Here is a 25,096-nt window from a genome sequence, read left to right as displayed (position 1 = left end):
TAATTCTCCCCCCCCCCCCCCTTTTTGGAGGGGGAGGAGGGGACAGGACACGACTCAAGATTTTTTCATTTTTTTCTTTCAATTCTAGTCTGTTTTCATCCTTTTAGGCTATAGAATAGTTCAGGTCAGCATTGTCACTTGACCACATTAGTGTAGAGCACTAGTTTTGGAAATTCTGAAATTAGTAGGAATGTGAAGAAGTTTTGTTAGTATAACCTTTACCATATAGTTGGCTACATCTGAACTGCAGATGCTGCTGTGGGGTAAAAAATGATTCCCTAGATTTGGACAAGTGAACCAAAACATTAACTAGATTAATCTAGCTACACTACCTCTGTGAATCTAGCCCTGGACCACCTGTGAGGCCTTGTTCTCAACATAAAATCTTCCTTTACCTCTATCTGGGAGTATTGTGTGCCATCAGAAATGGCACTCGCTCCTTTCCTCAACAGCTCAAACAGTGTTCTGACTCACCAGAAAGTACCTTTTTCAGCAGCCCCATCCTGGGGGTTCCTTCTGCAGTATCTCACCAGATTACAGGCATAGTTGGGCCCTGGTGTCATAGGTGGGAGCTCTGTGGGAAGGGAGTGACAAAGCCAGGTATGTTGAGCACACACACACCGCATTGTGCTGTGAGTAATGCCTCACCTCTGAGATGGGTGACTGGGGTTTTGTTTACGTGTGTATCCCAGGGACAAAGGCTTTAATCACGATGCAGTTTCGTAGGCAGCATCAACAGACTGAAAGAAATCTGAAGTCCCAGCCTACTGCTCTTTAACAAGTGCACTTGGGCCTTCTAGAAGTCATTTTCTTTCTTTGGTTTACGTTAGCTTTTGTAGTTTCACTACAGGTACGACAGGCTGGAGCCGCTCTGGTTGTTCAACACTTTTATCTCTTTGAAGACTTCTCCTTTTGAAATGAAATTTCTCTTGGCTGTTCTTAGCTCAAAGGTGGAACTTTATAGGGAGCGGGAGAGAACTCTTTTCAGTGGAGGAATCTCGGAGCAATTTTACTCCCTTTGAAGACACAGGCTGCTCCTGAAGCAACTCCTGTGCAAGAGGAAAGCTGTCTGGGGCCAAGCAAGAAGCCGTGAGCACACTTCAGTCCTTCCCTCCTAACACTGTCTCCTTGTGACTGTAGATAGTTCTGGGGATTGGAAGGAGGCAAGGAGCATTTTCTTGTACGCATGTTGTCAAACCCCGATCTAAGGCGGGGGGGGTACTCTGTGCGGGCGGCTCAGGCAGGGTTTACCAGTGCTGGCAGTGCCTCCGCGACTGCGGCTTTGCTCTGGTGTGGCTTGGTTTTGATTTTTTCACACCAGCAAAGCGTTCTACCGCTCACCGCGTCCTACTCCCCGCAAAGCAGCTCTGACAGCCGCCCGCCGGCAGCGCTGAGGGACGAGCCTCCCCCTCAGCACCCCTCAGCCCCTAAGGCGGCCTGAGCACACCCTTTCCCGCCCAGGGGGGCGCCAGGCGCGCGAAGCTGCGCGCGGCCACTGAGGCGGGAAGGAGGGAGGAGCGGAGCCTGCGCCGGGCACCGCCCCCCAGCAGCTGTCACAGGCGGCGGCGGCGACCGGTCCCGCGGGCAGGAGGGCTGGGGCGGCCGCGGGATGCGGCGCTGAGGGCGCGGCGGCGGTGGCTACTTCGCGCGGGCTCCTGCGCTCCGTGGTTGCCTCTTGCAGCCCATGATGTGCCTGGAAAGCGACGGTTCCTCCGGCAGCAGCCCGGGCTGCGGCGGGCGGCTCCGAGCCGGCGACGAGGAAGAGGAGGAGGACGGCGAGCGGGGCTGCTGCGGCCGGGGCGCCGAGGGCGAGGTGCAGACCCTGTCGGGCAGGATGAACCCCCCGGCGGCCGGCAAGCACCCCGAGCGCCCGGCCGCCCGCCACAAGGCGCCGAGCCTCGGTCGGGCCCGGGTGGCGGCCGCCGGCATCCTCAGCGTGGGCAACGTGCTCAACTACCTGGACCGGTACACGGTGGCAGGTGAGGGCATCCCTCGGCGTCCCTCCCCGCGAGGGGAGCCTGGGCCCGCTGCGGCGGGAGGCGTCCCCTACCGCTTTGCCCGGGCACGGTGCGGCCGCCTCCGTCGCCACTGCTGCTCGCCCGGTAGGGCCGTCGCGGGTGGGGGGGGGGGGGCTCCGGTTGGCCGCGCCCGAGCCGGGGTGAGTCGGCGGTGGGGCTGCGGCGTGGCCGGCTGCGGCTGGTGCCCATTGTGCAGACCCTCTGGTATTGTTCGCTAGTTTGTCTGAATTTTACCCCAAATAGAAGGAGGCGTCCTTTGTTTGTCGCGGCGCGGCAGCGGGGTGAGTGCTGGGGGGGCTGCAGGGGAAGGGCCGCCGCCGGGCAGGGCTGGCAGGGACGGGGTGGGGGTGAGGGGGACACTCGGGTGATCTTTGCGGGCTGACGGGAGAAGCGTCGCCGGTCTCTGGTGTGGATGCTGTAGGTTGACAGGTGCAGTCGCTGCCGGATAAAAGACTCCGCTGCGGAACGGGGGAAAGATAAGGACGCCGCCATCAGTTTTGTTTCCCTGGGTGACTGTCTCATTGAAACCGATCACCTCCGCTTTGTTCCTGCGGACTCCCCTCCAGCCCGGTGCAGGCAGCCTGCCCTCCCCTCAGCCCTTGGCCAAGGAGGGTCCCTTCCCTGCAGAGCTGCCTGGTAGTTGGCGCTGGGCGGGAGGCGCCGCACGGCAGCTGCAGCGCACTTCGCAGGGCGCCTGCTTTCGGGGGGTAAACACTCCCCAATCACGCACTCCCCGACGGATGGGAAAGACTCTGTGTGCCTCAGCGGTTACTACTACTACGCCGGAGCTGGGCTCCGAAACAAGCGTGTCAGGATGTTTACTGCACGGTCCCCGGGGGCGACTCCTTATGTATTCTTGTCAGGCAATAACAGCAGGGAAGATGGTGATTACCGAACTTTTGCTAATTAGAAGTGAAGGAGGCTTGTTGATATTAAACTGTCTCACGTAATTAAAACGTAATACATATTCCGTGTTTGGCAATACTGATAGTTTTATCTTCAGAGCTTGTAAAGGGCTTCATGCATGTATAAATCCTGCTCCGTGCATATACATATTGTAATCACCAGGGCTCGGTGTGGTGTTAAACAAATCAGGTATTTGTTTATAGTGCATCAAAGTAATGTGTGTTTGTAGGGCAGCCGTAGAATGCCAGGGACATAAATCTAGGTGTCGGAATAAAGTTGGCCAGGTTGGCTTTGTTTTGTCTGGGGTAGGGAGATGGGGGAGGGTTAGAACAAAAATTCAGCTGGCATGATTAGGGCTTTGTTATTGGTATATTTAGACAGGGTTTGCTCCTTCGGGAAATGTAAAGGCTGGTGTTGGGAAGTATAGAGCGCTCGGTTGGTAGTCATGCTGTAGGAGGAAGCTTAAAGGTAGGAGATTGGTTATTAGTGAAGAAAACTGCAGGTTACACCCTCACCCTCAAACAGGAATCTCTCCAGCAGAAAGTTTTACCACAAAGCACTATTTTCCTTTAATGTGTGGAAAGTTTCCTTTTCAGGAAGCTATCCTACATCTCATTTTTAAAAACCACTTTCTTGTTCACCTATTTGCTCTGGTACTTCCAGCAAGACCTTTGTCATCTTGACTTTTCTGCCTGTGAGAACAGAAGGTATGGGATGCTCTGGCAAAGGTAGGGAGAAGCATCTTCATTTCTGGGAAGTGCCTGACCAAGCAGAGGATAAAAATGCCTGCCTGCTGTGATATAGTATGGCCAGTCCCAGTGCTGTGACTGCCACTGTCTCTGGAGTAAGCTCTGGTTTTGCAGTGTGCAGTAAGTGCCTTGTGCATCTTCACTGCAAGCTTTCAGCTTGGTAGCAAAGCGTTAAGATCTCAGGCATCAGAGTGTCCTTGGGGGACAGAATCCCATTTTGCATGACCTTTCTGTCTTCTGTGAACCAGTATTTGTTTTTGAAGCAGGCCTTTTAATAAAGTGCTAATCCAAAACAAGGAATTGTTTAAATCCGCTCTTATAGTAGACTTTTGGTAATAAAAAGGATTTTTTTTTGAGCTCAGAAGTAACTTTTATAATAAAAGTTTTCTCCAACTTTGCTCTTAAGTGTGTGGATACCACATGCTTATGTGACATGTGCTCATATATGCATCAAGCTAGGACATTGAATATTCACCTGATGTTTCAAGACAGGTAATAATTAATGAATACAACTCTTTGGGTGTTCAAAGTACACTTAAAAACTGTTGCAGCAGCATAATAAGGGAATTTAATACTAGCCATGTTATGGCAGGGGAAGTATCATCAGAAGTTATGATCTGCCTAAGGCCAATGAACTCTTCTGAGAACTGGAATTAATTTCTGGTTCCAGCTCTATTTGAAATAAGTATTGGAGAAGAGCAGCAATACCCACACCAACTGGTTCTTGAGGGTTTCTGTGTCTCTAGGGTGATCCCTCCTGTGGGTTCTCTAACGTCAAAGAAGAGTTGACCTTTGGCATTAACCTTCCTCCTCTTGTCTCTACCCAACCATTTTGTTTTCAGATGGAAGTGTTGGGAGCTTTGGGACTTCTTCCTGCTGTCAAATTTAGTCAAAAGCGGGTCAGTAGAGTCAAAAGCCATTAGTAGACAGCTGACAGACAGGCATAAGTAAATGAAGAATCCAGTTATATGGGCACAGTGCTACCAGTGTATCTTCTGTCTGTCTTGAAAACTTGTTTGCAATCATTTTGGTCTTCCTGGTCACAAATGCAAGTATAACAAAAAAAAACCCAACAAGTGTGTGTGTATATAAAGTATACACAAGTATATATTTAAGCATCTATATATTTAAGAGTTCTTTGTTGCAAATGTAATTACCTGGGTGTCTTCCACTAGTTTCTAACATAACCATACAGAAGCTAGGTATCCAGTCAACACAAGGATATCTCATGTGATAGAATGAACTGGGGTGGCCTCTCCTGTAACATATCTTGCTCCTAAAAGTAAAAAGCAAATGCTTTTTGCATTGCTAAAAATTAAACAGCAAATGTGGTATTTCTTAGTGTTTATATTCTGGATACAAAGACACTGTGTCCAATGAGTAGTTCTCAGCTAGTATGTTTTTTTTCAGGTGCAAACAGGGCTGCCAGTTTCCCTAGATTTGATTTAATTACTTCCCAGTATGGGCTAAATGAACTTAGGATGGGCTGTGCCTTTTGGTATCTGGGATGTTCCGTGTCAGAACTGGAGCGCAGTTGCTGAGATACAGGACATAACACAGTGTGAAGATAAGCTGCAGCTCTTTTGGGAGGATACCTGATGAAACTGGGTCTTTGCTGAGGACTGGGCTGCTTCTTATGGTTTAAGAATAAATTTCTTTTGATAATTTAACAAGCCCATGCAGTGTCCTTGTGTTTATAGAGTGGGAAATTTCCAGCATGTACAAGGGATGTTAAAATATAATGCTGTTTGGGAGAAGCTGTCCCAGACAAAAAGTGGGAGTGCCTCTCTTGTGGCTCTTCTGAAGAAAAGATTGAAACCTCTGTGCTCACCATTACTGACTTGAAACGAAATGATCCTCCTGCAATTTTCTTAATAGGTCTTTGATCATACTGAGAAAACAGTTGCCTGTGGAAAAAGCATTCTTTCAAGAGCCATGATCTGCTGCTGCTGTTAGGAAAGCAGAGTATGGGAAATGGAAAACAGCAGGAATGGAAGGATTATAGATGACCTGTGAAACTGCAGCATTTGGGCCATCTGGTGATGCTGGGACATACCTTTTCCTTGATGAACTTTGGGGAAAAGTCATCCTACCCTTCAGAAGCTTGGAATGCGGTTTCACAATGATGCCATGGATGGGTGACCTTTTGCAGAGCTTGCTGTTGACGATGAAAATAGTCTTGCTTAATTAGGGTGTCACCTCCACCTTCTAATTCAGATGCTACTTCCTGGCATTTCTGTAGTGCCTCTAATTTAAAGGTAATGATTTAATTAAGCTGGAGAACTACCCAGCAAAGTCAATGAGTCTTACTATCCCACTACAGAAGGGGAAGCAGAGTTGTGGAGTGTCGGCAATTTGCCTGTGGTAATGTAGTTAGTGCCAAAGTCTTGGCAGGTATTGGCCCATCCTTGAGTTCTCTATCCCAGTGACACAGTATGCCATAGGCTTTGGTCGGCTGTTTTTGTCCTGTAAATGTCTGTAACTTGCTAATAACCATATTTGTGTTAATTAGCCTCTCATTACAACACATAGTTGCAAATCAAATGCCATTCTTTGAAGATACATGCATGCAAATGATTGCTGAAAGTTGAATGTCAAGTTTAGAACTATGCAGTACAAGCTCTAACTGAAGGGTGAGGAAAGGTTCAACACTAACTCTCAAGTGTAAAGACATTCAAGAGTTTATAAGGCAAAACAGCCTTAGTTTTCTTTTTAAACTTGTGATCTCACATTTGTGACAGCAATATATTACCTCATAGCATGTGTCATGCTGAATGATCTTTATGCAGTCTGAGATCTCATGTGGGTTATGTGGTAAGGAGAACCCCTTATCCTCACTGTAACATGAATATGCTCTGTGCTTATAGTTTCAGGGAGGAAACCATTAAGTGGCAGGGGTTTTTTCCCCTCTTGTTGAGCTAATCTCAACCTAGGAATGTCTCAACCAGCCATGGAGGGGCTGTAATGCTGCGTAATATTTGAGAAAAATATTGACAGAACCTACTTGACCCAGCAGTGCTACCAGTTCACACAGAAGAAATTGCAGAGAGTTGACAATGTTTTGCTTGGACAATAGATACTTGTTACTGGCTCAAAACTCAGACCTCATTGCAGCCTTCCAGTCCCTGAAGGGAGCAGAGGAACAGGAGGGCAATCAGCTTGTTCAAAGGGCAGAGACTGGCAGGACAAGGGGGATGGAGTGAAGCTGAAGGAGGGAAGGTTGAAATTGGATCTTAGGGGGAAGTTCTTTGCAGAGAGAGTGGTGAGGGGCTGGAACAGGCTGCCCAGAGAGGGGGTGGGTGCCCTGTGCCTGGAGGTGTTCAAGGCCAGGTTGGCTGGGGCCCTGGGCAACCTTGTGTAGCTCCAGGCCTGGAGGTTGGTGTCCCTGCCTGTGGCAGGGGGGTTGGAATTCTCTGATCCTTGGGGTCCCTTCCAACCCAGACCAGTCTGGATTCTATGATTCTGTGATCTTGTTCTGAGCACTGTGTTTTCCCTGGGTGATGGGCTGTATTGCATACCAGCTGTCTTCCTGTTTGCTGGGTCCAGTGTGAGTTGGCAGGATTTGTTCCTGAATATTCTACATTGCAAGTGAAGTCTTATTATGTTTAATCATAGTATTTTTCTTCCTTGTGATGTAGGTTTGCCAGATAGTAACTATCTTTGTTATTATGTGCAGATTTTCCTGTTTGACTTTGAGATCCTCTTTCACGCATGTTGATTAATTTTACCCCCAAAGCATCCAAATCATCACAGTCAGTGAATATGGTCTTTACTACATGGAGTAAAGATCCTCATAAATACTGAGTGTGTTCTTAAGAATAATGTGGTGATCTTACTAGTCCCTTGATCTCTGAGACTGTCACAATTAGAAGCTGTGCAGCAAGGCTCCTCTGGTCAAAAGTGTGGGAATTCTGTAATCATTCCTTCAGGACTTTTCAAACACCACACCAAGCTGCCACAGGGTTAAACTCCATCAGTCAGCTTGGTTTTAGTTGCTCCTACTCATTACACATTTATTCTTCTGGTGGGCTGTACACCAGAAGCAAATTAGCTGCCCATTAGGCAGCTATGGCTACAGACCACCATGAGGTCTCTCTCCCCTCAGCTTGCTGCTCTTCAGGCTGAACAAACCAAGGGACTTCAGCCTCTCTTCATAAGTCTTCTCCAGACCCTTCCCCATCCTCATTGCCTTTCACAGGACACTCTCCAATAGTTTTGTCTCCCTTTTGTACTGTGGCACCCAAAACTGCACCCAGGACTCGAGGTGAGGCTGTGCCAGTAGAGCAGGACGGTCAGCATCAGAGCTGTTGGCTGTGGATGGAGGAGTCTGAAGGAGGTGAGCCAGTATTGGTTAGTGTAAGGGGCCCTAGGAAATTAGCAGATATGGTTTATTTGGTAGGCAGCATAACCAAAGGCTGAGGAGGGATGGGGGGGGAAGATAACAGTAGCTCTCAGCAAGTGTCTACAGATGACATCTACCAAATGTGGTAAGCATTGCAGGAGAAAGCATGAAGATTAAATGGATGATGGAGGGTGACATTCTGCTGGTTGAGAGAGATTTATGGAAATGGGTGCTGTGGATGGAGGGTGATGAGTGTTCAAGAAAAAAAAATAATGTATGTCCAAAATGAGTTGTAAAAAGGACCAGTGAAGAGCTTGCAAGCCATGGAAGTTAATGGGAGTTGAGCAAAGTGGGATTGGGCTCAGAGCACAGAGGTGTCTGAGTGGGATGAACAACTCCTGAATGGGTTCCAGAGAAGTTTAGGTACTGAATTTGGCATGGACCTCTCTTAAATATTTTATTTATGGTGAACTGGTCTAAAATTCTTGGACTGAAAGTCAATAAGCAAACTTGAGACAGGTGCAAACTCTTAGTTCTGAACCTCCCTTTGAGTTTGAGGCTATTAAAATAGTTCCCTGCACTATTCATAGGCTGGGTGAGTCCTCAGAGTGGACATGCACAGTATCATCATCATCATGCACAGGCATCTCATACATATTTTTTTCCTTTTTTTGACACATCTGTTTTCATTGTTGTTTTGTGGGTGTTTCTGTCTTTAGGTGACCCAGCTATTTCCGTGGGGAAAGGAAGGGTGAGGGAGGGAACATGGATTTCCGTGCTGCTGCTTTCACAGCAGTATAAATAACCAGCAAAGTGAGAAGGTGAGGGATGCTGGATGGCTGAAGGGATGTGGACTGGTCATTCCTTTGGACCGACTTACTGCTAGCCAGGAGTGGCTGAAGGTTGCCTTGGGAAGGCCCAGGGATGAGTTGTTCAGGACTCTCTGGTGATATCTTTCCACTCTTGAGGATGCTGTGAGTTTCCTGAAAGCCTCCACGCAAAACGTGGCTGGGAACCACAGTGTTCTCTCTCAGTAAGTGACAGGGTAATGCCTGAAGCTCTTCTGCCAGTACTGCAGCATGTGGGGGGAGTGATGTAGCTGCTCCCACCTCTTCTGTACTTCTGTTTTTGAAGGAATACCAATCAATCCTCATTTTCCAGAACTCTTGTACCACAACTAAAGTTGTAGAGCAATTCTAGCTGAAGAGAAGGGGAAGAAATACAGGAGAAAAACCTCAGCTCTGTGCCTTGCCAGCCATTAATCCAGGCTTCAGGAATAGAAAAATACCAGGAATAGGAAAATACCAGGGTTATATTGCCAGTGAAAAACATTATCTTCTCCAGGCTTTTTTTTTTCTTTTTATTACCTTTTCTATGTTGGTGGCCAGTAACTGCAGTGGCTGAAGAGAACAGCAGAGGGAAAGCCAGAGAAGAGCTGCAGGAGCAGCTTGGAGCTTGGCTGACAGGATGAGAACCACAGGCTGGAATGAAAATCCCTTCAGCCTTGGCATGTGATGATGGCTTTTTATGTTAAGGCTGCACTGAACCAAAACTGTACTAATCCATTTTACTCCTTGTTCAGGCTTCTGCCAATAATTATGTAAATAACAGAACGCAGTTAATTATTTGTTTCACAGCTTCCCATTTTCTTCATTCAGATGGGAAACGTGTCATTGTCTCAGAATGAGCCCTGTGTTCTTGGCAAGGGGGAAACAAGAGTGGGTGAAACAGCAGAGACAGCAGGGCTTGTGTCCATGTGAAGCCTCCAGGGCTTGAATTCAACCTGCCTGGAGGTTAATGGGATTCATCTGGCTGTCCTATGAGTGATGCTCTCTCTGCATATCCTCACTTAGAGAAGTGATCCTTCGGGACAGTATGCAGCAGAGCTGTGTAGATTTTGGGAGGGGGAGGGTGTCTTGCCCTGTTGCTGAGCTCCAATTTTTCACTTCTTTCCCTCTGTCACCTCTGTATTTCATGGTTTGAGCCTGTGTGGTAGTGGCAACCTTGGGCACTTTGTGTTTTGGCGGGGGGGTGTGTGTGTATATATATGTATAGTGACTTCAGCAGTTCTGCTACCAGGTGAACAGTATGGAGAGCCTGCAAACCACTGTGTGCTCTTGCTGTACACCTCTTCAGTGAGACTCTTCACCTAAAAATGAGCTGATATGAAAGGATTTTAACATTTTCATTGACTGGATTTTCCTTTTCATATTGCCTTTAATGTTGAGTGGTTTTCTCCAACAAGCTTGTGCTGGTAAGCTTTATCCCAGGTAGACCCACGGTGGCTTGGCTATCCTGAGCAGCATGAGTTATTATTTAATTTGATGCAATATCAGCTGAGCAAGTTACACTGCTCTCCAAGATTTAGCAATTCAGCAGGTTGGTGTGTGAAATGCTGGTTATGGGACACTGAACCTGGGCTGCTTAAGAACTGTGGGGCAGGGACTAATTTTGTGCAGTTCCAGGCATACTGTTGGTAGTAAATAATAATAATAAGTAGGGAATTGCAACAGTGTTAATAAGTGCTGACTGTGTAAGTTAGGAAACAGACTGCAAGAAGGAAAAATATTTTCTAATGCACTGGTGTGCCTCATAAAACCTGGTTATTGCATGTGTCCACGTGTTAAGCTGTTAGACCTCAAATGCTGCAGCTAAACTAATGATTAAACATTTACAGTAGTCTTGTTATTTCTGTCTAGCAGCCAGAAGTGCTGAGTAACTTTCAGGATAGCAATCTTTTATATATTCAGGAAACAAAATACCCGAGGGCCACAGGTGACTGACTGACAGCTACAGTGCTCTGATTGAGCTGATCAGGAGCTGTCAGTTTGAGTCTTGGATATATTAGTTCCTTCTCTGACAGGGAAGAGGAGAACAGAAAGCAATGGAATGTGAAAGCATTGGGAGAGGAGACTTTTTTTCCCTGTTTGCACTTTGTAACTTGGAAGTACCAAGCAAGGTACCTGGTACCAGACGCTTGTAAGGACCGACATTGATCTCTCTGTGGTGTTCTTCCTATAATAAGACGAGCAAAGTACAAAGATGCCAGTTTATAGTCATTGATTTTTTTGAGTGTAACAAGAATGTGTTGAGTCCAGAGGAGGGGTATTAAGGTGATGAAGGGCCTGGAGCATCTCCCCTCTGAGGAAAGGCTGAGGGAGCTGGGGCTGTTCAGCCTGGAGAGAAGAAGACTAAGGGGGGACCTTCTTAATGCTGATAAATATCTGAAGGATGGGATGCAGGGTGAAATGGGCAGCCCCTTTTCAGTGCTCTGTGGGGACAGGACAAGGGGCAATGGCTGCAAGTTAGAGCACAGGAAGAACTTTTCCCTAGTGAGGGTGTCAGAGCCCTGGGACAGGCTGCCCAGGGGGGTGTGGAGTCTCCATGTCTGGAGATATTCCAGCCCTGTCTGGACGCCGCCCTGTGCGATATGAGCTGGGGAGCTGCTTTGGCAGGGGGGTTGGACCCCATGAGCTCTCCAGGTCCCTTCCAACCCCTGGGATTCTGTGAATCTGTGAAATGTAGTTTAGCATAAAAAAAAAAAGTACAACTCCCGAGGTTCTGGTGATCAGTCAAGAGATGGTTGTTTGGAGCACTGAGAAGTGTGTGTTGCTGCCAGCTGGTATTAAGGCAAGGGAGATTTTTATTTTTATTTTTTCTAAATGAGAAGAATCCTGACGGGTTTTTGCTTGTTTTCTTTGGGTTTTTTATTTATGCTTGCATACAGACTGCATAAACAATTACACAATCCCCAATGAAAAGCCTTGACTTGCTGGTCAAAACAAAAGGTGCCAATTCTGGCAGTCACCGGGTAGTATTCAGCACAGTGAGTGAATCTTTTGCCCTTTCCTCCTTGCCTTTCTCCCCAGCAGCATTTCTCAGCTGTCGAGGGAATAACCAACTTTATTTCATTTACCTCTCTGTTCATTTAATCTCCTGTTTATATGTATGCAGTTGCTGGGTGCTTGCAAGCCATTTCCAGTTCTTCCCCAGCACGTAGTGCTGTGTGCTTGCTGGCTCCCTGGTGCACTTTGAACTGTACAGAAATGCTGAATAAGCAATACACCTGATTTTTGCTACTTTAGCCTACTTCATTGTAGCAGGGTAGAACTGCTAAAATTTAGGGTCTCGTCTCCAGCGATTTCCTTCCTAAATCTTCTCCAGGCTGAACCAGGCCAGCTCCCTCAGCCTCTCTCCGTAGGGGAGCTGCTCCAGCCCTCTGAGCATCTTTGTGGCTCCTCTGAACTCTCTCCGCCAGTTCCCCATCTTTCTTGTATTGGGGCCCCAGCTCTGGCCACAGGACTCCAGCTGGGGCCTCAGGAGGGCAGAGCAGAGAGGGACAATCCCCTCCCTGTCCCTGCTGCTAGAGGGGAGATGCTCCAGGCCCTTCATCATCTCCGTAGCCTCCTCTGGACTCTCTCCAGGACATCCCTGTCTCTTTTCTCCCAGGGAGCCCAGCACTGGACACAACACTGCAGGCGGGGCCTGACTCATGCCATCTTCCCCTAAAACTCCTGGATCCTCAAACGCTTCTCCAAGTGTAGTTAAAAATACCTTTGTCCTCCAAGGTGTGTCAAGATGTGCGTGATACAAGGGTCTGTTCTTGGCAGCTACTCAAGGTGCAGTTGGTGTACTTCAAGCTACGAACAAGTACCAGAATCACCAGGATTTTGGACCTGATTGAGAGGGGTTACAACAGTAGCTGAAGACAAGGGAGGTAAATCCCGTTTGCTCTGCATGTCATTGTTCTTGTTAAATGTCCTTCTCATTTGGAAGTGACTCAAAATTAGTAATACCTCAGTAGTCATATTATGTTCAGAAATACATAGTGGTGTAAATGTCAAACTCTGCGCGCTGTCGCAACCTTACCTTTGTCTCACAAGCACACATCTAAACACCTGCACTGCTGGAAGCCACTCAAGAATAAATTAGCCATGGAGTTAATTTTTTAATAAAAACCCAAGTTCTATGAGTGGCTGGGTAGAGGTTTCTGTCTGTAAGAACATGGAAATCAATCTGAATTGAGGTTTAGCCTCCATTTAAATATTTAATCAAGTAGTATTATACCCTCTTCCCACATTTTCTCTACGAATGGGAAATACATTCATCACCATTTAGGAACTACTGGACTTTGTAACCTGATGTTTCATTTTATTCACGCCACAAGTTGTCCAGCTGAAGTACAAAGTGCTTCAAATTTAAGTGGGAGAGATTTGCTATGTGATTGCTGTCTGTAGTAAGTATTTGTAACTACAGAACAAGCCCAGCAGTGGGGGAGTTTGGTTGGTCTGGGTGGTCATGGACGTTCAGCCTCTGGGGTAGAGACTGCCCCAAAACAGCAGGGAGGATCAGTCGTGGGGTGGGCATCACTAGGTAGGAGATCTAAATCAATGATCTGATTGGTGTTTTGAAACTTCAATAGTTGCATTTTTGGCTGGCCAAACACCATGTTTCCCAGTGCTCCCGTTTCCTTGGTAGATTAAAAGAAATGCTTAAACCTTCTTGCTTGCAGGAGTTTGGCTTCAGTGAAAGAAGCTGGTAAGAGGAAAAATTATTAGCAGCAGTTTTCCCACTGTTTTCAGGGTGGGGTTTTTTGTTGTTCTGAAGAAGTAAAGATAGCTTTTTCTTTTATTTTTTTTAATCAGTGCCACTGACATAACAGATCACTGTTTGCGGCTTCCATTGGAACGTGTGGACTCCAGTTGCCTTGGCTAATCCTGAGTTGTAAAGACAGGAGACCTAAAATACAGAAATTAGTCATGCAGGAAGTTTTTATTTAAAAATAGGTTTGTAAGGATGGTGTTTCTGAAGTATACCTGCTCTTTTATAATTGCACACTTTAGATATTAATACATATAATTATGAAAGTATAATTTAGACTCAGGTAGGTAGTGTCATGACAATTTTAAGGTAGGTTTAAAAAGAAATCATACCTAAACATCTCAGCAAGAGTAATTTTCTTTTTTAGCAATGTTCTTAGGCTTAGTGTGGAAGACCTGATCCTAGATGCTGATGGGTTTTAGGTTTGTTTTTTTTTTCCCAGAATACTTTATAGGCTGAATTGTCCTGTCTTTTAAAGAAACAGTTCCAGGGTGCTTCTGTAGGATCTCAGGGTGAGAGGGAGGCAGGAGCACACTTGGAGGACTTTTAGCTTACAAGTTATGGTTAGAATAGAGTCTCTTGGCAGCATTTAAAAAGCCAGGTAGTAAAAGTGTTGGTAGCAAGCTGAAAAAGTGTATAATATCTGGGAGTGTTCTAGATGTGGGGTCAATCTGTGTGCATCTTCACATGCAGATACCAGGCTCTCCTGCTCTCTGATGCATGTAACAGATTAGTGTCCCTTTAAATCTGGGATACCATCTTCCCAGTCCAAATTGCTATGTGGCATGTGGTTTGCTGAGGGGAAAGCAAGTAATTTTTGTCTACCAAAGGATCATGCCATGTCAGCTGTCTGATTCCCCCTGTAATTTTGCTGTGGACCACTGTTCAGAACCCTTGGGGCCAAGGCTGCAGCTGCACGCGCTCTTTAAGCTCCGAATGGGTGCGTAGAGGGTCCTCACTCTTTTCCTTTCCTTGTCTCCCTCCCTCAGCCTCTGATTGGTGCATAATCAAATTAAACAGTGGCCCCAGCCCCAGTGGAGAAGAGCTCCTCTGTTCCAAAGCTGTCCCTCTAGGATTTGCCCACAGATTTCATCATTTGCACCTGCCGCTGCTGGCTGCTGCTGTGACCTCGTGTGCCAGCAGCCTGTGCTGATAAGTGTGCCCTGTTCCTTCTATCTCAGTAGCTTTAACGACACTTAATTCCTTGCCAGTCTTCTAAAGCTTGTCTTTGTCCATAAATACTCTGCATTATACTTTTACAGGGTCCGGTTGAAGAGTGCTTTCAGTGCATGTAATGAAAGCTAGAAAGCACAGTGTGATGAGGCTTCTGTTAAACACATAAAGGCAGCAACCCAAATCACCAGCCATTGATGTCAAGTGATAACTGTGTAAGGATGCAGGGTCGCTGAAGACAGCAGCAGTTGCTTGTGAAACATTTGCAGATCTCTATTTGAACACCACTGCAGGTTGGTAAAGCCTCTCTTAGCTGTTTCCATTCAGCTCTTCTGGGCATTGTGCCTTCTCTGGGGGGCTCTTCCCCATGCAGGACCCTGTGTGCCCAACACCTGCATCAGCAGCTGCGCTTGGGGTAGGAGTGAGGTGCAGCAGCACTTGAGTGGGAAATGGCTGTGGGGCTGTAAGATGTGCCAGCACAGCTCCTTCCCTTGTGCTTTTCACTGTTTCATGAACCTCTTAGACTCAAACTAACACTTTTTCAATGAGGAAAATTTGAAAACTGTTTCTGCATTGGTACCTACAGGGTATTTCCTTGTTTCATGAAGCCATGTCATTTACATATCTTACACTTCAAAGTATTCATTTGTTTCAATCTAGAATTGTTTGGTTCTATGCAGATTGTGTACCTGTTCTCTTTCTAGGACTGAGAATTGTTGAGACAGCTTAGTGCAGTGGAGCTTTTCAAGAGCCCTGCTTGCAGTAAGCAGCAAAAAGTGGCATTTAGTTCCCTGTGGGTTTCATTGCTGCAGGCCCCTCACTGTGGATGATTTTTGGGGAAGTTTTCATTTGCCCAATGGATGTTGCACATCTCAGTGATGGCTATTAGCAAGGTAACTGCACCCAGGGAAGGGATGGAAGATGTTGGTGGAATTGAAGAGGGTGCAGCCTGTGGTTAAAAACATTAATCTCTTTAGCTGCTAAATATCTCCCGTTGGTGATTGCTAAATGTAGTTACTTAGGTACAAGCTCAAACAATGGAAAAAATATGAAATATGAAACCTTTCTTTGTGCTCGGGTGAGAATATGAATCCTGCTTTGGGAAGGAATGTTCACCTTGCCTTTCCGAGCATTGTCTGCAGCAGATGAGCCGCTTCCTCCACCTCCTCTGGGCTGAGGTTTCTCCTTTGGAGAAGGGGGCTGAGAGGTGGTGCTTAGACTGACTGTTAGAGTAATTATCTAAATGAACAGACATGGTTTTAAAGATAGTGTTGTGTGGCTTTATTGTGTGGAAGGGGATAGAAATTACAGAATCAGAGTCACAGGGGTTGGAAGGGACCTGGAGAGCTCCTGGGGTCCAACCCCCCTGCCAAAGCAGCTCCCCAGCTCATATTGCACAGGGCGGCGTCCAGACAGGGCTGGAATATCTCCAGAGATGGAGACCCCACAACTGGGAAAGAGTTGCCTTTGGCCTCTAGCAGTGGCCCCAGCTGGAGAGCAAACTGAAGAATTCAAGGCAAACTTAAACCAAAAATAAATTAAAACACAAACCTTACAGCTGTCAGCCTCCTGTCAAGGGGCATGTTTGCAAACATTATGGGAACTTCATGTTTCTGCTAAGATTTGTGCTTGCAGAGCAACTCTGTTGCTGTTAAATTGCCCAAACCTCTTTGTACAGGCACGGCATCATTTCACACCACCTAAGGTAATCATGAGAGTAACTTATGGGGAAACTCCATTCCTAAACAGTTGCTCTCAGCCCCAGTTTCAGGGAAACTTAAACAATACAACAAATACAAAACCTTAAAAAAAAAGACCAGTGCTTAAAAATAGAGAGGAGGCTGTGTCTAATTCTGTTAGCCTTGTGGGCCTAATTTGTCGCTTCTGGTGACTTGAATTCCTCCCAAAATGCCGGTTTCTCTGCAGATCTGTAATTCCCATATGCTGTAATTTTGCCCCTTAGAAATTCTGACCACTGGCAGCTCCTTTCTGGGCTGGAGTTTTGCATGTTTTCAACTCCTCAGCATGGTCTTTTTCTGGTTAATCTTGGTGGAGATGCTTGCCTCTCAGGAAGGACTGAGAGGCTGTCTTGTGTTGTAGTAAGGCCCTGAGAAGGCGGTGGGGATGAGCAGGGGCAGGAGGTGCCTGCGCAGTGTGTAAAGAAGACACTTGGGTTCCACCTTGGCTGCAGAGAAGTTCGTGTTCTTCAGCAGCAGTGTAACCACCCAGCAAAAGGATGTGCTGGAGAATGAGGGTGTTCTCTTCAAAATGTGAGATTGAGAGCTGCTGCAGGAAACATTCTGAGGTGTTTGCTGTGCAAACCCGCAAGGATCTCCCAAATAACCTACTCTGTGCTTTAGCTTGTGTCAGCGAGCAGAAGGGTCAGATGGGACAGGGAGGGGATTGTCCCTCTCTGCTCTGCCCTCCTGAGGCCCCAGCTGGAGTCCTGTGTCCAGAGCTGGGGCCCTAATTTCTTTCCAGAGAGAGTGTTGAGGGGCTGGAAGGGGCTGCCCAGAGAGGGGGTGGGTGCCCCATCCCTGGGGCTGTTCCAGGTCAGGTTGGATGGGGCCCTGGGCAACCTTGTGTAGCTCCAGGCCTGGGGGTTGGTGTCCCTGCCTGTGGCAGGGGGGTTCGATCTCTGTGACCCTTGGGGTCCCTTTCCAACCCAGACCAGTCTGGGATTCTATGATTCTGTGTTGCTGGAAGTCTTTGGCTGGTCTGAAATCCCCAGCTATGTGCTTTGAGTTTCAGCTAGCACCTAGTCTCTCAGTTTAGGCCATGTGTTTAATTGTTATTCAGTAAACTGAAAGAATATATAATTTATTATGGAGTCTGGAAACACAAATGCTGAAGGGAGAGATGGATCTGAGCTGCGCTTTCATCTGGTTTTCATCATTTAAGTTGGGTTTCATCTTGGTGGTTTTTTGTTGTTGTTTGTTTTGGGTTTTTTTAGGAGCCCTGAGAAATAAAAACATATTCTTTGTTGTTTGCTTTTTACATGAATTTTATCCTCTGGGCATCACTTGCTGTTGTTTTAACTGTTCCTGTACTTAGTATGCCTTAGTGTGGATTTCTCAAGTTGGAAGACATGACAAGTAAATGCAATTAACTGAGCTATTCAGATCTTCAGGGGCTTAGGATGTAACCTAACCTGTGGGTGGAGGTCGGTCTTGAAGTGCAAAGCTACTTTAGGCTCCATCTATTTTTACTTTTCTCTTCACCTCTAGATTTTAGTAGAGTTTTGGTGCTTACTGCAGTAGTCATGGATGCTTCTGAAGTCTCAAATGCTTGGGGGAGGCTTTTTGGTTATGTGCTGTGTACTATTTCCACTCACAGTTGGGAATTGCGGTGAAGGGCTCTGTCCTGCAGTGATCTGTGCAGACAAGTAACAGCAGCAGCTGTCAGGAGAAGGGAGCTCAGCTCAGCAGGTGGGTTGCCCTGTGTGCCATACCTGTATGCACAAGTTCCTTCACCGGCCTTTCCTCACGTGTAGGAGGGGTGTCTACTGCTGGCAGCCCTCAGCCATTGAGGGTGACCGTTATTATCCCTGCTTTGATTCTGTGAAATTAGAAAGGATAGCATCATAATAACCCTATGTTTGCATCCTACTCATTACCTTAAAGGGGAATAAAGCTCCTTTCAAAACATGAGCTGTTTTTTGCATGGAAACCCACATTAAACTCAATGAGATCACTTCACAGTATGCTATTCCCTAAGTCCCCTGTCCACACATCTCAGTTTATTTTATAATCTCTTTTAATAGAGATTATAAGACAAAGACAACTTTTCAGTCTCTAAAAATGATAGAACAAGAGCAAATAGATATTATTCAACCTGTAGAAAATACTACCTATGCCAGGGTATTGGGAATTTTCCTGCAAGTCAACCCCTACATTGTTTATCTTTGCTAGAACCCGAAATTCCTGTTGTAAATAGTAACCAAGCTGTGACTGAAAGGGTTAGGGAAACAAAACTCTGGTGCTCTGGTTTCTTCCTCTGAATTCAATCTCAGGTGCTTATCCAGAGAAACACTGGTTAAGCTTATATGAGCCACAATCTGTGTTACAGACTTTCGAAGGAAACAGGTGCACACACACATACACACACACCCCTCTCCCACCCCCAAACCCCACCAAAGTCCTGTTTACCTGGCCTTGACCAGCCTCATCTTTGGCCTCAGGAGCTCTGAGTTCAGCCCTGAGCCCTCAGCGGTCACGAAAGCTGCAGTGGAGAAGTGTTGGCCTTCTGCACAGTCAGAGCCTTGCCCTGGGGTCTCCAGCCCGTGGGGTGACTTCTTATCTTGCTGTCAGCCCTGCCTCATTCCTGAGGACCTCCCAGCAATTGCTGGACCTTACCCTTGCCTGTGGACTGGTTCTGTGCTTTTGAACAAATCAGTGGGGTTCAGTGTTTGGTAGGAAGCAGGAGGCTGAGCCCAAGTGGTCTGTAGGATGCAGGTGTGGCTGCAGCAGCGACAGTGCTGCAGTGCTCTGCTGGGCTGTCCCTTGCACGGTGGGAAGGCAGAACCACCTTCTGTAATTTTATGACTGAAGAGGGTGTAATTTAAGCAAAAGGCTTTTCTTGATAGGCTGCAACCACTCATTTTTCAAACATGCTGTGAGATGAGTAGAGAGTTTGTATAAACTTATTTGATTGTGAAGAAGGAATATTTTATTTTGGGCTGAAAGGTTTCAGAAAGGAAACAATTCCTATCTTAAGCATCATATGAGAGTTGAGTAATGTGAAGTATACAAGGAAAATAACTGAGCTGAAGTCTTTTCAGGGCCATTGCAGAGTGTTTATAGTATACAACTGAGATCAAGATTTTACTGTTCTGTTTTCCTATATTGGAAAGGATAAATGGAGGCAGGAACAGAGAGCTCAAGCTGGGTTTTGTACGCTGCCATGACATATTTCAGAAACCAAATGTGGTTCAACAAAAGCAAGTGGAGAGTCTGGCACTTGGGGAGGAATAACTGCTGGAATCAGTACAGGCTGGGGGAGAGCTGCTGGAGAGGAGCTCTGTGGAGAAGGACCTGGGGGTCCTGGTAGATGACAGGGTGGCCATGAGCCAGCAGTGTGCCCTGAGGGCTGAGAGAGACAATGGGATCCTGGGGGGCATCAAGAGGAGTGTGGCCAGCAGGTCACAGGAGGGGATCCTCCCCCTCTGCTCTGCCCTGGTCAGGCCCCACCTGCAGTGGTGTGTCCTGTGCTGGGCTCCCTGGGATAAAAAAGCCAGGGATGTCCTGGAGAGAGTCCAGAGGAGGCTCCGGAGATGATGAAGGGCCTGGAGCATCTCCCCTCTGAGGAAAGGCTGAGGGAGCTGGGGCTGTTCAGCCTGGAGAGAAGAAGACTAAGGGGGGACCTTCTTCATGTTGATAAATATCTGAAGGATGGGATGCAGGGGGAAATGGGCAGCCCCTTTTCAGTGCTCTGTGGGGACAGGACAAGGGGCAATGGCTGCAAGTTAGAGCATAGGAAGAACTTTCCCCAGTGAGGGTGCCAGAGCCCTGGGACAGGCTGCCCAGGGGGTTGTGGAGTCTCCATCTCTGGAGATATTCCAGCCCTGTCTGGACGCTGCCCTGTGCAATATGAGCTGGGGAGCTGCTTTGGCAGGGGGGTTGGACCCCAGGAGCTCTCCAGGTCCCTTCCAACCCCTGGGATTCTGTGACTCTGTATTGCTGTTTATACTGCTGCAGAGTCCTAAGGCCCACAAGAGTGGATCCTATTGCAGGAGTTACTGTCCTCTTTAACCCTGCTGCATCCCTGTAAGTGGTGCTGGACAAAGAGGATAGGGAGGAGGTTCTGCCATGCCAGGGGACTTGAGCAGGAACACAAGAAGCACCAACAGCCTGTGTCCCAGAGTGATCCTAACCCCTAACCCTACCTGCTGTGTGCTCTGGGGTACCTGGGTACAACCTCTGTGGCTTGGCTTTCCCACCTAGCATTGCAAGGCTGGCTGGCATTTAAGAACTGCTCACAACGCCCTTGAAAATTAATTAATTAATATGAATGTCCTGATGTTGCTGATGTCTGTCTACCTTGTGTTCAGAGAGCACAGCAGCTAGAAGAGGTGGACGCTGAAATGGCTTCTCAGGGAAACAACGGTATCTTTGCATCTACCTGCCCCAGTTTTTCCCAGCTGCTGGAAAAACACTGCTTCTCCCTTTGCTGCTTCTCCTCTGGCAGGTGCAAAGCACCATGCTCTTACAAATGAATAGGCAGTTAATTTGTGAATGGGATGACTTGCATACCTAATTTCCTTTCACACTTCTTGTTTGCAGCTGATGTTGGTGTGTATTAAAACATGAAGCTTTCCCTGCATTGTGCTGGGATAGTGTGAGCTTCAGTGCAAAAGGGAGAAGGGCTTTTAAGTAAAAACATGGTGGGTGGCATTTAAATACCTGCACTCTGACAGAAATTGATGATGTAATTCAGAGCATTTCAATTTGTATGAAGGACTTTGAGAGGCCATTGATGCAACTGGAAGCACTTTAGAAGGCTTGGAAACTAGTCTGTTTAGCTGTAGCAATAGAGATGAGGATAAGGACACAGAATCATAGAATCCCAGACTGGTCTGGGTTGGAAAGGGACCCCAAGGATCAGAAAGTTCCAACCCCCCTGCCACAGGCAGGGACATCAACCTCCAGGCTTGGAGCTACACAATAATGACCAAGCTTTTTGAGTTTGCCATGAAACTTAGGAAAAAAAAGAAACTTAGAAAAAAAGTACTTTTTTGCATGTGATTGAGTGAGATTCTTGGGTTTGGAGCACGGTTTTTTCTGCTTTGGGGATTTTCTGCCCAACCATGTAGTTTTAATGTGTTGAGTTTTAAAAGAAAGCATTAAGTGCAACAAGAGGGGATTTCAAGAGAATGCCAAGTATCACAAGGGTAACCAAACACACGGGGGGTGGCAGGTCTGAAATCCTGCTTCTTAAAAAGTTATGACTGAGTCTGGAAGTGTTTGCAGCATGAGCAGGAGTGTATTCTCTTGTCAGATGGGAAGCTCAAACAAGACAAATGTCTGCTGGTGGCTCCGAAAGGATTTGCATTCTGTGAAGCTTCTGCTTTCCTTGCTGGAGAGCAGGTTTCTGGGGAGAAGGTTCTTATGACTGTCTACCTTTATTTACCTTTATTAACCTTCTTCCTTCAGTCCTACTTTCAAGACCACAATCTGCACCCTGAATTGGGCCATTTCCCTAAAACTTACTGTAAAAATAAGTACTTAAAAATTATAAAAGCATAAGGTTTATTAGGGAGTTTGTAGTAGGGAATCAAGACCTCTTTTGCCTATGTGTTTCAATAGCCCTTTCAGTATGACTGCTGTTAGTTTTAGACTATTTTGTTGATGCCATTGCTCCATCCCTGCAGAAATCTCACTCCAGCTGTGGATGTGAAGGGTGTAAATAGCAGAACCAGCAATTTTCTTCAGGAATTTTCTTTGCATTTGAATGGAACACACACACACAAAAAAAGGCATCTGATCTGACAAGCAAACCTAATGGTGGCTCTAAGAAAACAAGGTTTTGTTTTTGTTTTCAAAGCAATTTCTGCAGTTTTTCCTCCGCTTCTCTGTTGCACAGTGTAGCTGAATGGAGATGGATTCTGCCTCCAGCACACAGCAGGGGCTGTATGTCTGGAGATGTTTTATGCAGGCTTTGCTTTTCGCAGTACCCTGGGGTGGTGTGCCTGAGGCAGGTTCTTTCTCCTCACCCCCCAAACGTGGCACTAAAAAGAATTTAAAAACTAAGAAATTGAACACAAAAGAAGGTAGGAGTATCATAGAATCATGGAATCATAGAATGGCATGTGTTGGAGGGGATCCCAAGGATCAGAGGGTTCCAACCCCCCTGCCACAGGCAGGGACACCAACCTCCAGGTCTGGAGCTACACAAGGTTGCCCAGGGCCCCATCCAACCTGGCCTTGAACACCTTCAGGGATGGGGCACCCACCCCCTCTCTGGGCAGCCCCTTCCAGCCTGATTTAGGAAGAAGTTTTTCTGCATATATATATATATATATTCCAGTCCTGGTAAGCAGAGTATTTTTGGATTTGGTTAAAACAGTGCCTTTAGGAAAGGATAGGTGGTGACTCTTTCCCAACTGGGCTGTGTAGTGAATAAATGGGTGGCTGTGATCCTTCTGGCCATTACAGCAATATACGTTAGGAGGGTACTAATTTCCTCTGTGCTGGCTGCATGCCAGGCGACATGCAGCGGTGTGAGAGGTATTAAAAAACAGTAGGTATGTGATGGGCACTTCTCTCAGTGCTTTTGTTCTCTTAACTTTTCAGGAACAACCAGCTATATGCCAGTTCCTCAAAACGGCATCATTTTCTGCCAGGATCACCAGGTGCCTTCTAAGCATGCCTGGGGTGTTTGGAGGGAGGTGTTAATCAGGCTCATTTCCTAGGCAGGTTGCTGTTCCAGATTTACACATGTATTAGCACAAACAATTTCCCCCTCAGTGATTTCCAGTTTTCTATACATTTCTGATCCTTATGAGATCTGAGTCTGTGCTTGGGGACTGCAGGAGCCTGATGAAGAACTAGGAACAAGACTTTCAAGGTGATCTACTTTGGAGTTTTTGTTCCTTATTAATTACCATGGCTGTAATGAGCAGGTGGCTAGCACAGTGAGCACGAGTAGCAGGAAGAGCAGTTTTCATGTTTCGGAGAGAGGCATGGCAGGTAAGGGATGCTTACTGGTTTCTTTCTTTTCCCAAACCACTTGTATTTGGTCCTTCCTCATTTCAACTTTCTCTTCAGTGCCGAAGCAGGCAGAGGACAGTGAGTTGCAGGTCTTTGCAGTCATGCACAGATCTCTTTGGACTTATCACAGAGAGAGGAAGAAATTAGACAGCATAGATGGAATTCTTTTGTTTGGTTTCCTTCCTCCCATTGCTGCTGTCATGAGCACATGAAAATCACCTCTAGCAAAACACTTAAGCTGAGATATAATCTGCCAAGGGAATTTGGGCATACAGTACCTGCTTAAAATAACAATAAATTAGACAATTGGATGCTGTATTCTCAGTGCAGCTTTAAAAGTCTCTGGCTTGCAGTATAATTACAAATAAGATTTAAACAATGCCATTCATTCCTACAGGCTTGCTATGGGTCATGAATTACATCCTTCTAAATTAATGAAAAGATTAATTTTCTCTTGTTTTCATTTCCATCACCCCCAGTACCTTGCAGGGAATAGCTTGCAGAGTAAATCACTTCTGGGACCCTATCTTGAAAGCCATTCCAATGCAGAGGGTGGTGAGGAATGCTGCAGCTCCCTTGGGAACACCTAGTGTGCCTGTTCAGACCTGCACAGAGCTATCTCCTGGAGTTTGGGTGGCATTCATGGCTGGCTGTTGGACCCACTTGAAAGCGCCCCGGCGAGCTCGGCACCCGCCTGTTCGAAAGGCAAGTTCCTTGTGCGGCGGCAGCTCGCATCTCGTGTTGGGTCCTTGTGCATTCACCTCCCAGCTGTATCTGCTGCATGAGGGTGTGTTCTGCACCTCTGCCCAGACCAAACTTCTCCTGGGTCAGCGCTGAGGGATTGCCAGAAGCAGAGGTCAGCTTCCTCGGAAGCGTGGTGCACGCTGTGGTACCTGGAGCCGAGCGCGATGCCAGCCGCAGGAGGACTAAAGGCTTTGGCATGTCAGGCTTGTGCAAGACACCTGCAACGTGGGTACCCCCCAGCAGAACGCCTGAGAAGGAGGGGTTTTATCTGAGAATCACTTTATCTGACAGCACCCATTATGGTGCTTGGAATTTGCAGTACTTCCTCAATCATTTACTCTAAATTTACTCGCCACCCAAGCACTTTGCAAGACTTTTGTGAGTTCCTTTCAGTAATTAGACAGCACTGAGGTGTTTTCATCCCCTTTGCCTCAGACTGGCAGTGCCTTTTCTAATTTCACCCCCCTCTCTATTTTGGGGCATTCTAATACCCATATGACTAAAATGCTTTTCCTGCTCAACATCTAAATCAAGGATAAATGATCAAAAGGATTGACATGTATCCTAAAAGAAGCACCTTTAATACCAGTGGCTGAAGTGCAGGACCAGAGAGCGTGGTTTACCGTTCAGATTGAGGACCAAGTTGCCTGTTAATTTTAAAATAGATCTTTTTCTTCTCTAATCAGGAAGAAAACATGGTCACAGAACCCCAATGGTTTGTTTCTTCAAAAGGATCTCTTCTTTTTGGGTTCTCTACAAGTTCAGTAGCTAAGCATTTTCTTCCTGAACCAATCTCTTGGATGTTTAGTTGTATACTGTGCACAGGTGGGTTAGGGAGAGAAAGATGAATCCTAT

General features: G+C 46.7%; 1 protein-coding gene across 1 annotated transcript in view; it reads left to right on the top strand.

Annotated features, from left to right (window-relative positions):
* Nucleotides 1-1,684: 1,684 nt before the first annotated feature.
* The window catches only part of LOC311199131 (sphingosine-1-phosphate transporter SPNS2-like), a gene marked incomplete at both ends in the record, with an annotated part of 116,208 nt that continues 92,796 nt past the window's right edge, over nt 1,685-25,096 (top strand). Inside the window, one exon of the mRNA XM_084273176.1 lies at nt 1,685-1,979. Within this exon, the coding sequence (XP_084129302.1) occupies nt 1,685-1,979 (295 nt within the window). The remainder of the gene's footprint in view (nt 1,980-25,096) is intronic.

Source organism: Gallinula chloropus (assembly GCF_964237585.1).
Source record: "Gallinula chloropus genome assembly, chromosome: 19".
Classification (NCBI taxonomy): Eukaryota; Metazoa; Chordata; class Aves; order Gruiformes; family Rallidae; genus Gallinula; species Gallinula chloropus.
This window is presented reverse-complemented; position numbering and strand designations above follow the sequence as displayed.